General features: G+C 37.4%; 1 protein-coding gene across 1 annotated transcript; it reads left to right on the top strand.

Annotated features, from left to right (window-relative positions):
- On the top strand, positions 1 to 1165 carry LOC133854212 (ethylene-responsive transcription factor 5-like). Its single transcript, XM_062290300.1, has one exon. It carries the CDS (start codon positions 77 to 79, stop codon positions 1055 to 1057), a length of 981 nt encoding a protein of 326 aa, XP_062146284.1. The 5' UTR covers positions 1 to 76; the 3' UTR covers positions 1058 to 1165.
- Positions 1166 to 15689: the final 14524 nt, after the last annotated feature.

The raw sequence follows: 15689 nt of genomic DNA, 5'->3' as shown, positions 1-15689 counted from the left end.
TCTCAAACCTTCCACACATTCAAAAACCTTCTTTCTCTTCTCCTGCCTTGATCAACAACCTACATATAACGTATTCATGGCCACCCCATTCCAACAAGTTTCCTCCGCTCTCGAGCTTATCAAGCTTCACTTGCTCGGTGACCTCTCTCCCCTCGGGACCCCTGCTTCTGCTTCCCACTCTCACTCTCAATCCCTCTCCGACTCTCTCTGTTCCCGAACTTCAAGCTCCGCCTCTTCCATGGCCATCCCAGATCCTTTCAGCACGACCGACGACCTCTTCGACTTCGACTTCACCTTCCCCACCGATCTCTTCCAATTCCAAGTGAACCCAGAGATCATCGACCTCACTACGCCCAAATCCCTCTCCCAAAGCTTCTTCGAATTTGAAGCCAAGTCTGATCCTTCAGTGGATCTCACTTCGACCTCCCAATCCAACAGCAACCCCTTCGAATTCGAGTCGGGGTCTCCAACGATTCGGAAACCGGCGCTGAAGATCTCGCTCCCGAGCAAAAGCAAAACAGAGTGGATACAATTTCCGAATGCCCAACCTCAACCTTCGCTGTCCGTTCCTGAAAACCCAAGTGTGGAAGTGAAAAGGCACTACAGAGGGGTCCGACAAAGGCCGTGGGGCAAGTACGCGGCGGAGATCCGAGATCCCAACCGACGCGGCTCGCGCGTGTGGCTGGGGACCTTCGAAACAGCTATAGAAGCCGCCAAGGCCTACGACGGAGCCGCGTTCAAGCTCCGCGGCTCGAAAGCCATCCTCAACTTCCCACTCGAAGCCGGGAAGTCGGGAACGGTCGCCGCGTCCAGCGAGAGAAAACGGCGCCGTGAGGAGGATGAAGCAGCGAAAGAGATGGTGGTGGTGGTGAAGAAGGAGAGGTCGAGGGAGTACTCCCAGCAGGATACGGGTAGTTGTACGAGGGATATGCCGTTGACGCCGTCGAGTTGGACGTCGGTGTGGGACGGTGATGTTAAAGGCGTTTTCAACGTCCCTCCGTTGTCTCCGTTGTCCCCTCACCCGCCGTTAGGTTTTACGCAGCTAATGGTTGTATGATTTCCGGTGGATAACAAGAGTTATCAAATTCCTTTTCGGCCTGGAAAATTATATTTGTACATATTTTTTTTAATACATTTTTTAGTATGAAATTTTCTTTTTACATTATTATTATTATTATCGTATTTGTTTGGTTTAAATATAAAAAAATTCAATGAACTAACAATCAATCTTTTTTTTTTTTTTTCTTTGAAGGGACTAACAATCAATCTTTAAATGCACTCAAACGATCCATCAAACTACTAATAAATCTTATTCATCTAATTACTCATATAATAAATCTTAAATAGAAAATTGTGGTTAGGGGTGGGTATCGGGTAAGTCGGTGTCGGAAACCCCTTCACCGACTTCCGACCGAAATAGTCGGGTAAAGTCGGGGAATTACCCGACTTTATTCCGAGAAAGAAATTTTTCGACATTTTCGGATAATTCGAAAGAATCGAAAAAATCGGTGAAGGGCGGTCGGAAAAATCGGTAGGATTACATATTTTTTGCCTAAAATTCCAACAAAGTGAACAAAGATTACAGCTTACAGATTCACCATTCATTCAACAAGGTTACAAGATTACAGATTTACAGCATAAAATTCCAACAAAGTGAACAAACTCAATAACCCAAATCCGCCGAAAATGAATAAATCAAAGAAAAAAGGAGTGGGAATGGTTTAACCAATGGCTCGATTCAGTTGAAGACGAGAGTGAGAGAGACGCTCTAGATCCTCATCGGCCACTGCATCATCTGAGGCGAGAGAGAGAGAAAGACGGGCGGCTGGCGGGCTGGGCGTTGGTCGTGCCCAGATGAGCAGGGCAGGCGGGCAGCAGGTGGGCGTAAGTCGTGACTCGTGAGTGGCGGCTAGGCGTGGGCGTGGGCAGACGGGAGGCTGGGAGTGATTCTAGGGTTTTGTTTTTGGAGGCAGCAGAAGGGATGGGTTGAGAACTTGAGACTTGAGAAATGAGATTCTAGGGTTTTGCAAAAAAATATGAATATATACTAGTGAGAGTTTGAAAAACGACGTCGTGGTGGGTACTGGGTAGTGGCTTTTAGTATATAGAAAAATGACGTCGTGGCCTCGTGGGAAATGGGCACTGGGCGTTTGGGTTTTAGACTAAAAGAGAACAGCAGTGAAAAAAAATTTAGTTCAATTATATCATTTATATGAACTGTCTGTCGGTCGGTCGGTAACCGACGGAATTTATTTTTTTTTTCGATTACCGACCGATAATGTATTCGGAAATAAATTTAATTTCGATTTTCGATTTTATTTTTTTTTCGGTAGGCGGTAGGCGGTCAAAGTCGGTTCGGTAGCGGTCGGCGAATTTTCGGTAGTCGGTAATCGGATAATTTGCCCACCCCTAATTGTGGTGCCGGTTGAAGAGATGCATTTAAGATAACATTTAATGTTGTCGCCTTTTGACTTTTAGAATTAGAATGGTATTTTGTTTTGACTCCTATTTTGTAGTTTTGATGATTTCAAAATTGTGAAAGATGGAGCTCCTTCTATTATGAGTTGACCAATTACCCATGCCTTGCCATTCAAGACTGTTTGTGTCAGTTATTGAGTGTTTAACTGTCGAACGACCACGTGAATTGGACCAACTCCTCACCAATTATTGAGGGTTTGCTTTTTCAAAACCCCTATCCTATCAAATTACACCGAAAACCATACTCACACCCTTTCAAATGAAATTGGTAGTTTCTATTTTATCATCAGAATTTAAAATTAATATTTTTCTACGATGTATATATTATTAAACTTTTTAAAAGACGTGTTAATATTGGCATTGTGTACATCATTAAATACATTGACTTTGAATTTTAATTATAAAAACAGTTATGATTCTAACGATCGTAATATTGGATAAATAATAGAGAGCCCATTTTATACGGTCTTAGCTTAAAATGGTTATTGTCTGTCTTCCAATAATAACATGTCACATTGGTATAGCACACCAAAACACTATAAGCTGAAAACACTCAATCACACCAAATCCATGGGAAAAAATCGGAACCTTGATTTTTTTCGGCTGAGCTTCTCTTCGGCGGCAGCCCACTATCTCTCACTCTCACTCCAAACATCTACATTCTCTCAATCAGATCTACACAAAACAATCACCAGCGATCGCACAAAATAATAATACAACAAGAGTCCAATCCAATGGAGGCGGGAATTGCCGGCGGCGATGAAGTCTCTCCGGCCATGACGATCTCCAGATGGAGTTTCAGAGTGTCACAGCGGTACCAGCATGTGTTGGACAAGTCAACCCTGCACATGCTCCAGCACTGGATCGCGTTCCTCGTCGTGGCCGCCGTTTTGTGATCCGCGTGTACCTCATCCAAGGCTTTTACATCATCTCATACAACTTTGGAATCTTTTGACCGTTTCATGTGTATGGTCGAATGTGTTTGTGGATCAGAATTTCAAGCGGAATCTTGTGGATATTTAGTTATTGACCAAAAATATTGGGGATTTTGATTAGGCTCCACTAATCTAATATTCCCATTATAGGTTTGAATTTTTCTTGGTGTGATGTCTGGAATGGGGATCGGAAGCAATGGTGTATTTTTTTGACTTTTCTGTTCTTTCTTTTTTTTCGTTGTTATTTTTTGGAATGTTTTTCTTGGTTGGTGGGGACGAAGGCTCATTCTCCGGCTTGGCCTCTTTCTGTGAAATTCGTCAATTAGGTGTGATCGGGTGTTTTCGGCCTATAGTGTTTTGGTGTACTAAATCGACTTGGCATGTTATTATTGAAAGGCAGAAAATAGCCATTTTATGCCAAGAGCTGATAGAAGTTATATTCTAAATAATACTATCAGGTATAGGATTGTCACGAAGTAATGCTCTAAAAAAATGAAAAACTCTTAAACTACTCTATTCTTTTCTCTAAGGCTACTCCCCGAAAATTCGGCCTAATGAATCCCTTAAATAGGCTTTAAAAACCCTAATCTTATGCTCCGTTTGTTTCAGCGTAAAATGATTTCTGGAAAATGATTCCGGCATTTTATAGTGTTTGGTATGAGCGAAAATAATGGTCAATAGAAATCATTTTTAATTTGACCGTAAAAACTTCTTTAATTTTTGGAAAACGATTTACAGTTTTTAAAACCGTAAATCGTTTTCCGAAATTAAACTCTTTGTCCTTACACGCACGTTTGATATTCGATTGCTGAAATTCAGCAATTGTCGGTCGTCGAAATCTAGCCGACGCCGAAATTCAGTTACAGTCGCCAGATTTCGACCATCATCAGCAGACGGCCCGATCTGGCCAAAATGGCCAGAATCCGGTCGGATATGACTGGATTCGAAAGAGTCCAACCGGAATCCTGCCATTTTGGCCAGATCCAGCCAAATTTGCTCGCCGGAATCCGGAAATGGCGACCAGACGTTGCCGGAATCCGATCACCATTGCCGGATTCCGGCGACATTTGCCGGACTCTAATTTTCGCCTTTCTTAATTTTTTTGAGCGAGCTAAGCGCCGGAAAATATTTTCAAGAAAATCATTTTTTAAAAAAATAGTTTTGACGAAAATCATTTTACGTCAAAACAAACGGAGCATTAGTCCAATACGTGCTACAATACTGCCTCATTTAACAGTCTCCTATGAAAGAGTCTTAATTTTATAAGAAAATTCTAATCATATTGGAATTGGAATTTAAAAAGTCTTCGCTGAAAGAGTTCTTTGTGTTGATAGTCCGTTTAAAAAGGGGGCCTTGTGATATAGTTTGGATGGAGGTGCATTTTCAACTCATTTATGGCCCTGGACCCTCTTTGACCTACTTGCTCAATTCTTCTTTCAATGGTTTTGAGAAGGTTCTTAAATACGATAAGTATTTACAATTAATAATTATTTATTCAATTGCTAGTAATTTAGACAAATAATACGAAAGACTTTATATAAAACTTAGTTGTTATTATTAATGATTTTATTTACTATAAGAACGGATTCTTTTAACACCATCAACAATCTTCGAAAAATATCATCTTAAGTGAGTGAATGTTGCGTACGGTTATCTTGTAATAATAAAAAGATTGGATGTCCTTATTATGAAATAATATGGACATGGGTTTATGAAATTTTGCTTGGACTAATGCTTAAAGAACCCATTCTTATAGTTGTTTAATTGTTCTTTCAATGGTTTCAACAAGGTTCCTAAATACGATAAGGATTCACAACAATTATTTATTGAAATGCTAGTAATTTAGACAAGTAATGTGAGAGATTTCATACGGGACTTAGTCATTATTATTAAATTTTACTATTTTTAGAATGGGTTATTTGAACACAATAAACAATCTTCCAAAAATATCATCTCAAGTGAGTGAATGTTGTTGACAATTCGATTATCTTTTAATAATAATTGGTTGTCTTTATTATGAAATAATGGACATGGGTTTATAAAGTTTGACTCGAACTAGTGCTCAAATAACCCATTCTTATAGTTGTCAAATTTCAATGGTTTTGACAAGGTCTTTAAATAAGATAAGGATTCATAAGAATTACAATAATTACTCATTTGAATTGCTAGCAATTTAAGTAGGTAATGTGAAAGATCTCATATGTGACTTATTCTATCTAAATTGTTAGCATTTAGGACGGATAATGTAAAAAGCCTGCATGTCTAATTAAATTTTAAATTATTTGACCACTTATTCAGACCGATTAATTTCATATAAAATCTCTCATATTACCTACCAAAATATAGACGTGAAATCCATTTATGATAGATGACAAAAAGTGTGTAAATTGCCTTTTGTAGATTGGCAAAAGATGACATAATTAATATTACCCAAAATCTTTTGACCCATTCTAGTCCGATTAATTTATTGTAATGGAATCACAACTGTACATCAAGCTCAAAAGTCATAATCCCTCGTAACTTTCACAATAATTTGACGAAACTACCCCCAGTCCACTACAAAAGCTTATCTTTCTTTCTTTTTTATTTTTTTTTATTTTTATATATATATATATATATATATATATATATATATATATATATATATATATATTTTAAAGTAAGGCCAAAAGAAAAGAAAAAAACTACCTATCACCAATGATGATTTGGCATGATAATAACATATGTTATTTACTATATCATTATATAACTGCTACATAATTGAGATGATATTGTAGTAAAAATAAGAAGGTTAATTTCATCATCTTAATTATATTACAGCCGTATAATAATCTACTAAATAGTATTATTTTTATCGTAATTATCATGTTTTTATTAGTAAAAGAGTGAGGTTCAAATAATTAATTGTTGTGATAGACTGTGCTGATAGTTTAAATAATTAAGCAAAAATTTGACTTTTCAATTTCTCTTTATTATTTCATCAATTGTATTGATTATCATATGTACCAACTTTGTAAGTAAACTTGTAATAGCGAAAGCATTTTCTTTAATAAAAAACTTTGATTATCTCAACTTTAGCTCAGAGTTAAATTAATCTATTTTTAAAATACTTGATATTGTTTGCGAGCTGTTTAATTAATTTATTTATTTTTCATGTAAAATAAATATCATCATAGTCTACACCTTTTTAGTAAATTCATGCTAATTATTAAATTATTATTAAAATTATTTATAAACATATACAAACTAAGAATCACTATCCTTGTGATTATAACAAATCATGTATGATTTTTATCATTAATGGATTATTTATTTTATATCTTACCACCTTCTCTTCAAATTTAAATAAGATAAAAAAAAAAAAAAAAAATTATTTATTTATTTATTTCTTAAAAAAAAAAAAAACCCCTCTGGCCCTCTCTTTGGGTTGGAGGGGGTGGACTAGCATGGAGCCCAAAATTTTACTCAAAAGTTTTATCGTTGGGCGTTAATGGGCTTTGAAGCCCAATTTCTTATCTACCATTCAAAGTTGCAAATGGGCTTCTTCTTCAAGTTGGATATTCTTAAAGCAAAAGGCAAATATCAAAACATTCTGTCATTTTTGGAAATGAATGGGGGTAATTCCGGGAAGATGATAAACTAGAAGACGAAGAAATTTTTGATTCATCAGGCGTTAAGGGCACTCGTGGAGACCTCCACATAGAACCTCGCCGCCTTTACGCCGCACCGGGAATGGGATAGAGCAACTTTGAAAGATTTCCACAACTCCATGGGGACGACAACGGCAACCTTGTCTCCGTCGATCATGTCCAACCACATTAAACATTGGATTTATCTGTCAGGATAGTAGCAATTTGAATAAGTAATGTGAGAGAGCTCTTATTAGACTTATTTGCCCAAATAAATAGTCGGACTGCCTAAAATTTATTTTGACAGATAAAAAGACTCTTTCATGTCCAAATTGCTATTCAATTCTTAATAAAAAATAAAAAAATAAAAAAAAAATAAAACTTTTTTTTTTTAATAGAATAATCATTCCGCATTTTAAACGTAATCAAAATACTTTTTAAGAAATTAGAGTCGAAAATACAACAGGATATCAAATAGGTGAGAAGCCCAATCCCAAGATATTATTATTAAGTTGAAGCTCATTTATGTGTGTGGTAGGCCGTTCTTGTGGATCTAATCTAAAATCATTTCTGTCGGTGATAGGCCTAACAAAATTGCAACTTACTCGGACCATAACAAAATGTCGGGTATGACACGATGGCCCATAGAAAATAATACCATTATTGAATAATCTATTATTGGACAAGACTTATCAAAATTGATCCACCATTTTTTAGTCACCATTTTACTGGAAAAAAAACAAGTCACCTTCTATTTTCACGAGTTTGTTGGCAAGTGAGTGTTATTATTTTATTTGATCTTGATTTGTATGCATACATAAATAAAAAAAAAATAAAAAAAAAATCGAGAGTGGCCAAATTTAAAAATTAAATGAAAAACTAAAAAGTTTTCATTTTTTTTAAAAATAAATTTTCTTTTAAATAAATTAAAATTGTTCATTTTTTCAATTTTTTTTGAATTTATAGGAGTATTTTTGTTTTATTGAAAAAGTTGTAAAATAATTTTTGTCTTTTTGTTGACCTTGAGAGATATTGACAATGTTATGATAGTTTGGGATAGGGATGAAAATGCGGGTAGACAATAACCATCAACAACCGCTCTCCGCCCGCAGATACCAAAATGTAGTTGACCATATAAAAATTTATTTTGGGATGGCACTACCATTTTATTGGTTGTTAACACCCTTAAAACAGTTTTTAAGATAGTTGATTACCCCCAAATGAATGGAACAGAAAAATGAGATTTGAGGCGTTACAAGTCTTACAATATCTAAATATTACAGGAGATTTTGATCTTATCTTAAAAATAATATCTAAATATTAGAGCATTCACATTGAATCATTTAAAGAGTTTCTTTCTTTTCTTTTTCTGTTTTTTTTTTTTTTTTCAATTTTTGAAGAGCCAAGCCTTAAAATGACCCTCCATTATTTTTTCTCATTCTCAAGCCTTAGATATTGAGAATGAAGAATCATTATTCATAATTTAATTTATTTTATTCCTTTCTCTCTTTTTTAACAAAAATCTTCTTACTCTCCTCTCTCATTCTTTCTCTTTTAACTTAGTAAAAAAATTTATTCTTCAAAAAATAAAGAATATGATGTATAATGTTTTTTAAAATAAAAAAATAGGTTTGCTATTTAAAATTTAAAAACAATTTTAAAAGATCCAATATGAATACTCTTTTAGGAGATACCGATACGATTTAGAAAAGCAAGTAGAGCTCATTCGTATCAGGATGGGGCGGATTCCCGGTATTATTCAAATTCTCCACCCGCACTCCCGTCGAACCATGCGGGGAAATGAAAACTTGACCGTGGACCACATAAAGAACTCGATTTGCATCAAAATTAGGGGCAGGGAAAGGCGGGTCCATCGGGTCAAGCCGGGTTAATCGGGGCCTACACACCCCTAGCTGGAAGGAAAACATGAATTGAAAAGTAAAATTTGAAGTCCCCCCAACTGAGTGTATGAAACGATTCACACCTATTTATTGGGTATCGTATTTTAAATAACATTTTCTGTTAATTACTTTTTTAAAAAGAAAAAAGAAAAAAGAAGAAGGTATTTTTAAAATGTAAATATGGGACGTTAAATAATATAAAATAAATATGAGGAAGGGGTGAATAATGAGAAATTATACATTTATATTTACTATAAATCTTTTGTATACCTACATACAATCAAATCTCAAATCTCAATTAGTTATTTATTTTTTTCTTTTATTTGGTAATAGAAATCTCAATTACTATATGAGACAATGACTATTTATGACTGATAATCGCGAATTATGTAACAAGTTAAATCTTAATTTATTTAAGTTTCCATATAATAATAAATGCATTATTTAATCTTATATATAGATTTAGATATAAATCTAAAACGCCAATTATCTCATATGCGAATAGCGAATATTAACCACGCGGATGTGGATAGTAATTATACATTATAGATACGGATGCAAATGGCAATCCTACATTAAGTGATATCTGCATTCGCATTTTCACCCCTAATTTGAAGGGATATGTGTTTCAATTGAAATTTTGGTAGGATATTATCAATTGAGTGGTAGGTTAAAGGAATGCGTAGACTTTTTTTTTTTCTTTTTTCTTTTTTATTTTTTATTTATTTTTTATTTATTTTTTTAAAAAAAGCCCAATTTGTCAGCTTTTCTTTTTTCAAGAAAATTCACGTGTAACTCGGGAGAAATGTTGGAAAAGTTAAAAAAAAAAAAAAAAAAAAAAAAAAAGGTTTGGAAGATTTCAATAATTCAAAATTGAGTAAAGATGAAATAAATGAGCAATTTTCTCAAAAACCTCGTCAAGACATATAGCCTTCTCTTAAATTATTTATTTGAATTTAAAAAAATTCGAGTAAGTAATTATGAGATAACACTTACGGGACTCACCTGATCGAATAAGTAGCTGTACAACTTAATCTTTATTTGATCAAAGAAGTCCATAAGTGATATCTAATAATCACCTACACAAACAAATAATTTAAAAGGATTTAATCCCAACCAGACATATATGTGTGTATATATATATTTAATCCCTATACATTTTTTTTTTTTTTTTTTTTGAAGAGAGTTTAGGCTTTTCATTAATGACTCATAAGAAATCACCAAATTTGGTGTACATAATCAATCACCGTATAGGTGTACACACATCATGAGTCCACAAACAGTTGCTAACAAAAGAAACCTAGCTAACAGAATGATGCATCTACGTCAGTATAAAAACCTTTACTTGATCTGGGAGTAGGCCACACATTCTGGGCGAGAAACCAATGACCAGGTTAATCGAACACAGAGCAAACTGGGGATGAAAACTCTCAGACCATCATAAACAGTTGCTTCAAAGAAACCTAACCAACAAAATGATGGCTCTACGTCAGCATAAAAATCCTATACATATATAAACTATAAGAGAAATGATCCCTACACTCATAACAGCCCTACAACAAGCTGACGTAGCTAGTAATATTTTATTTTGTTTTTTGTTTTTTTTTTTCTTTTCTTTTTTAAAAAAATAATAAAATATTACTAACCACGTCAGCTTGTCATAAAACTATAAAGGCCACGAGCAAATAATGGCGTCCACGCAATTTCTACTACTTTTGAAATGGCAACCATTTTACCCCTACGCGCGTTGAACAAAGCAGTTGTTTTTAGTGGGAAGAAACAGCTAAGAGAGAGACGAACTAAAAAGGAAATTCCGTTTTTAATTATCTTTAATCTTTATTAACTAAACAATTTTGGGTTTTTTTGGATTATTTTATTTGCTTTGTGTTCTCAACTTTTAATAGTTAGGTAGTGGGTAGGGGCAAATTTTTTAAAAATAAATTATAAGAAAAAAAATTGATTTTAAAAAATTATGAAAAACATTTTCCCCAAACCTCTTGATAGAGTATGTGTACATTAATTTGAGATGAAAAAATATTAAAAATAATTATTTCACAGGTACACCGACATAAAATAAAAATTTGAATCAATAAATAAATAAATAATAGAAATCTAGTTGAGAAAGTAACCTTTTTTTGCGCACCGAGAGAACCACAAAAAGGTTTGCTTCCATTGTTTTCAAATGGTGCTTTTTTAACCAACTCCTCCTAATCAGCAATGACAAAAAAGTAATGTTATATTATATATTATTTTTATTATTGTTATACAACTACAATGATGTAACTCTTAAAATCAGTCTTTGAATAAGTGAGAGCCTGTAAATAAAAAAAATTAAGGGTTAGTTTTTTTTTGACACATCATCACAGTCGTATGACAGATATATAATAGTTTATTAAACAACATTTTTCGTAAAAAAAGATACTTTCTAGTCTAAGAGTGCATTTGATATTATGATTTTACAGGCTAAAAGTGTAATTTTATATCAAATAATAGAAAATGCATTGTTTTAAAGTGCATTTTTAAAAAATTATTATGCGTTTTCAAATTGCAGTTAATGCCATGCGTTTTTTAAAACATACGATTTTAATGGCTAAACTTCGATATTACCAAAGGTTTACCTACTACCGGTTTGGGGTTGGCCTCCCATGGAACCACTCCCAAACCAACCGTAAGGGTTGGCTCGACCACCCCCGTTTGGCTTGAATTTAGTTTTGGCTACCTCTATTTTGTTCTTTATGGGTGGTTCGGCCATCTCCTCTTTCTTTTTTTCTTTTTTTTTTTTTTTTTTTTTTTTTTTTTTTTTTTCTATTTTTTCTTTTTTCCAAATATTATTTATTTATTTATTTATTAAATTTTAGTGTTTTACTTAGGCATAATGACACGTGTTGGTTTTTTAAGGCTAATGACGTGGTATCTGTTAAATTTTTGGATGAAAGATGAACAAAAATATTATCTCCATCTTTAGGCATAAACGAGATGGGAATACCTTCTATCCGGATGAGCTGTAAACCTCTCATTTTATAGCAACTAATTATAAGTAGACAAGTTATCAAAAATCACAAAATACAATGGACATGAAAACACCATATCCTTTTAAACAAATTATCTCGTTCTCATAAATCCCGATCTGCCGAGTGCCCGAAACAACTACGCCATAGTCCAGCGTCGACGAACCTGCTCGGCACCGTCCATGACATCGATTGGGAGTGTGACGAACATTGGCTATCCTCATCGTTGGCGCTGCAGGGAGAACCCCTGGAAGAGCTCGTACTTGTGGAGTTCACCGCTGTTGTCTAGAGAGACAGAGCCTCCGATGCCGGAGGGCGTGGACGAGTTGAGTCAGGACGAAACTGTGAATGTCGAGTTGAAAGGCAGGGTTGGAGGATTTGTCGCGTACGAGAAGTTTTTAAGTTTTCATTATCTCCTGTGCCCGATCCCTATAACCCTGTTAGGGATAAAATTAACCCTAGAGACACGTGGATTCAGAAACATCTCGGAGTTATGCCTCGGACATTTATTTCGGCCAGCAAAGAAAAGATTGCCTAGGTATAAATATATCTCGGAGGTATAACGACGTCTCAGTGCAAATACATCTCGGAGGCATAACGACATCTCAGTCTTAACACTCCAGGTTACGGTATGTAGAACATCCCGAGATCTCCTAGTCTGAATGGAGCGAACATATCTCGGGTATTTGGGTTTCGGAGTAACATCGCCTCGGAGGTGACATCAAGTCGGTATAATAACGTCTCAGCCTTTCACAACCCTTTTATGGTGCGGCGATATCCCGAGATCTCCAAGGCGGAGCGAACATATCTCGGATATCATCACCTCGGAGTTTGGTTGAAAGTTTGCCACGGATGTCTCAGAATACGATAAGGATAGAATTCCATAAGATCAGGGAAAAAACCGCAATTCCATGATTAATGGGATAAGGTAGTTATTTATCTGAAATCAAATTTAAAGAGATACAAGCGCAGAGATACAAGCGCAATCAAACTGCGGATTCTACAATCTCATTCAAATTCTCTGAAGATAAGATTCAACTAAGCTAGGATTCAAACTCCTAATCCAACTAGGCGTCAAGAATTCTAGTAAGGTAGCAAGTCTGGTGAGACCACGAGCCCAGCCTATAAATAAAGACCACTGCACCAGGTATGAGAACACGCATTCTCTAAGTTCTTGAGATTGAGATATTCATCAGAAAATTGATTTGAACTGACTTAGGCATCGGAGTGGGCGTAGTCGGCACCCCCGACGAGTTGTTTGTTATTTTTGCAGGATTGGAGTAGTTAATCAGGATCCAGTAGCGAATCACCAGGCGACACGTCACCATACCGAAAACTGTATCAACAGTTTGGCGCCGTCTGTGGGAACGTTAATCGTTCTTACGAAAAACAAATCCGCGATGGTGACTACAAGACGTTCCAAGTCGATCCAAAACGAAGCACCGCCTACCAGCCGAGACGATGCTCGTGGAGAAGCAGAATCTGCTGGACTAGAGGCCCGGATAACCCAACTGAGTTAACAGTTGGCCCAGGCACAGAAGAATGTGGAGGATTTGCTGGCTCAGAATGCTGTGCTCCTAGCCTCACAAACTCCGCCGCCGTTCAATCATGATGCAGTCGATGGGACAAACCCTGAGGGAAACCCCGAAGGGTCAGGAGAGAGAGCCGAGCGGAACGAGGATCATGGAGAGCCCATCAATCCGGTTCCACCCACGGAGGCGGAAAGGAGGTTGCAGAAGATGGTCCAGGATCTGGGCGCAAAATATGACGTGCTGTCAAAGACGATTGATCAGAAGCGTGGTGGGAAGGAGTTTCTCGTAGACAACCTCTTTCAGCACAAAGAGTCGATATTCACCGAAGAAGTATCCAACTTCGATCTGCCTGTAAGATTCAAGGTACCTGATATCCCTGTTTTTTCAGGCAGTGAAGATCCGGTGGAGCACTTGGACAATTTCCGATCCCATGTATCATTGCACAAGACACCAGATGCTGTGGCATGCCGAGCTTTTCCTCTCACCTTGTCAGGAAAGGCCCGAGACTGGCTCAGGAATCTCACACCAAGGTCGATTGATTGCTTCGACACCCTTGGAAGGAAATTCCTGGCCCAGTTCGTATCCGGGAGAGCTAGAAGAAAACCCCGAGGATACTTACTCTCTGTACAGCAGGGACCGAATGAGTCTCTAAAAGACTATCTGTAGAGGTTCAACCAGGAGAAGTTGGACACAGAGAGTGCACCAGACGACTTCATCTACGGTGCAATTTTTCAAGGCTTGAAAAAAGATGGACCTCTGATGGCGGAATTGGCATTGAAACCGCCGAAAGATCTTCATACCTTTATGGTGAAGATGGACAGGTACATCAACCAAGAAGAAACGCTCCGAGCCCTCCTCAATAATTCCCAGCAACAACAACAGCCGTCCACCGAGAAGCCTAAGAAAAAGAAGAATCCTGAGCCCATACAGGATGCTGGTCCCGCAGAGTATAAGAAGGCGAAGAAGAATTTCGGAGATTACAAGTGGACGCCATTGAACATCTCCATCACCGAGGTGCTCATGGAACTCAAGAAAGATCCGAATTACCAGAGACCGAGACCCATTCCAGGAAATCCCCCTCCGCACTTGGCTCACAAGTACTGCGCCTTTCATGATTCACGCGGTCATCTGACCGAGCAGTGTGTATCGTTGAGGCAGTTGATCGAGAAATTCATTGAGAATAGGAAGCTAGTCCGATTCCTCGTCAATGAGAGGAATCAACAGGAGCGAGACCATTATCCGAGGCCTAGGAGGGAAGAGGATCGGGATAATAGAAGAAACTATCAACTGAGACAAGATGAGAGAAGAGGAAGAAGCCGAGAGCCAGCACCTCGGCCTCAGAGGGACGAAAGAAGGGAGAGAAGCAGAAGCAGGCCTCGGGGGGCGCAGCAAGGCAATCTCCCTATCATTCACACCATCTCGGGGGGATTCGGAGGAGGAGGTGAGTCCAACTCGGCTCGGAAGGCGTATGCCAGGCAGCTAGATGATTTCGAGGTTTACTCGGTCCAGAAGCCCCCAAAGTCTCAGAAATATAACCCTCTGGTTATAGGATTTTCTGATGATGATTATGCTGGAGTCTCGCTTCCGCACACAGACGCCCTAGTGGTCACCTTGACCATAGCAAATTATCAGACTCGGCGGATCCTCATTGACACTGGGAGCTCGGCTGATATTCTTTTTAAATCAGCTTTCGATCACATGGGTGTTCCGTCAGAAAAGCTGGTTCCAGTCTCATGCCAGCTACAGGGTTTTGCTGGGGAGAAAGTGTTGCCTCTCGGTTCTATCGATTTACCTGTGACAGCCGGGACTTATCCGAGGCAGAAAGTCATTATGGTGAAGTTCCTGATAGTTAATAAGGTCTCAGCTTACAATGCCATTATAGGACGTACGGCTCTCAATGACTTCAAAGCTGTGACTTCAACACCACATCTCAGCATGAAGTTTCCAACAGAAGAAGGAGTTGGAGAGGTAAAAGGAGACCAGAGAGAAGCTAGGAGGTGCTACAATCTGTCCTTGAAAGATACCCCGAGGCAGCACAGTCGGGGGGAGAAAACTAAGGAGGATGGAAAATAGCAGTCACCGTTGGGGGAGCCTGTGGAAGCCTTGGAGGAGTTCGAGATAGGCGACTCGGGAAAGAAAGTTCATATAGGCTCACAACTCCCTTAACCCATGAAGGAAGATCTGGTGGCGTTCTTGAGGCGCAACA

Source organism: Alnus glutinosa, chromosome 13, assembly GCF_958979055.1.
Source record: "Alnus glutinosa chromosome 13, dhAlnGlut1.1, whole genome shotgun sequence".
Taxonomy (NCBI): domain Eukaryota; kingdom Viridiplantae; phylum Streptophyta; class Magnoliopsida; order Fagales; family Betulaceae; genus Alnus; species Alnus glutinosa.
This window is presented reverse-complemented; position numbering and strand designations above follow the sequence as displayed.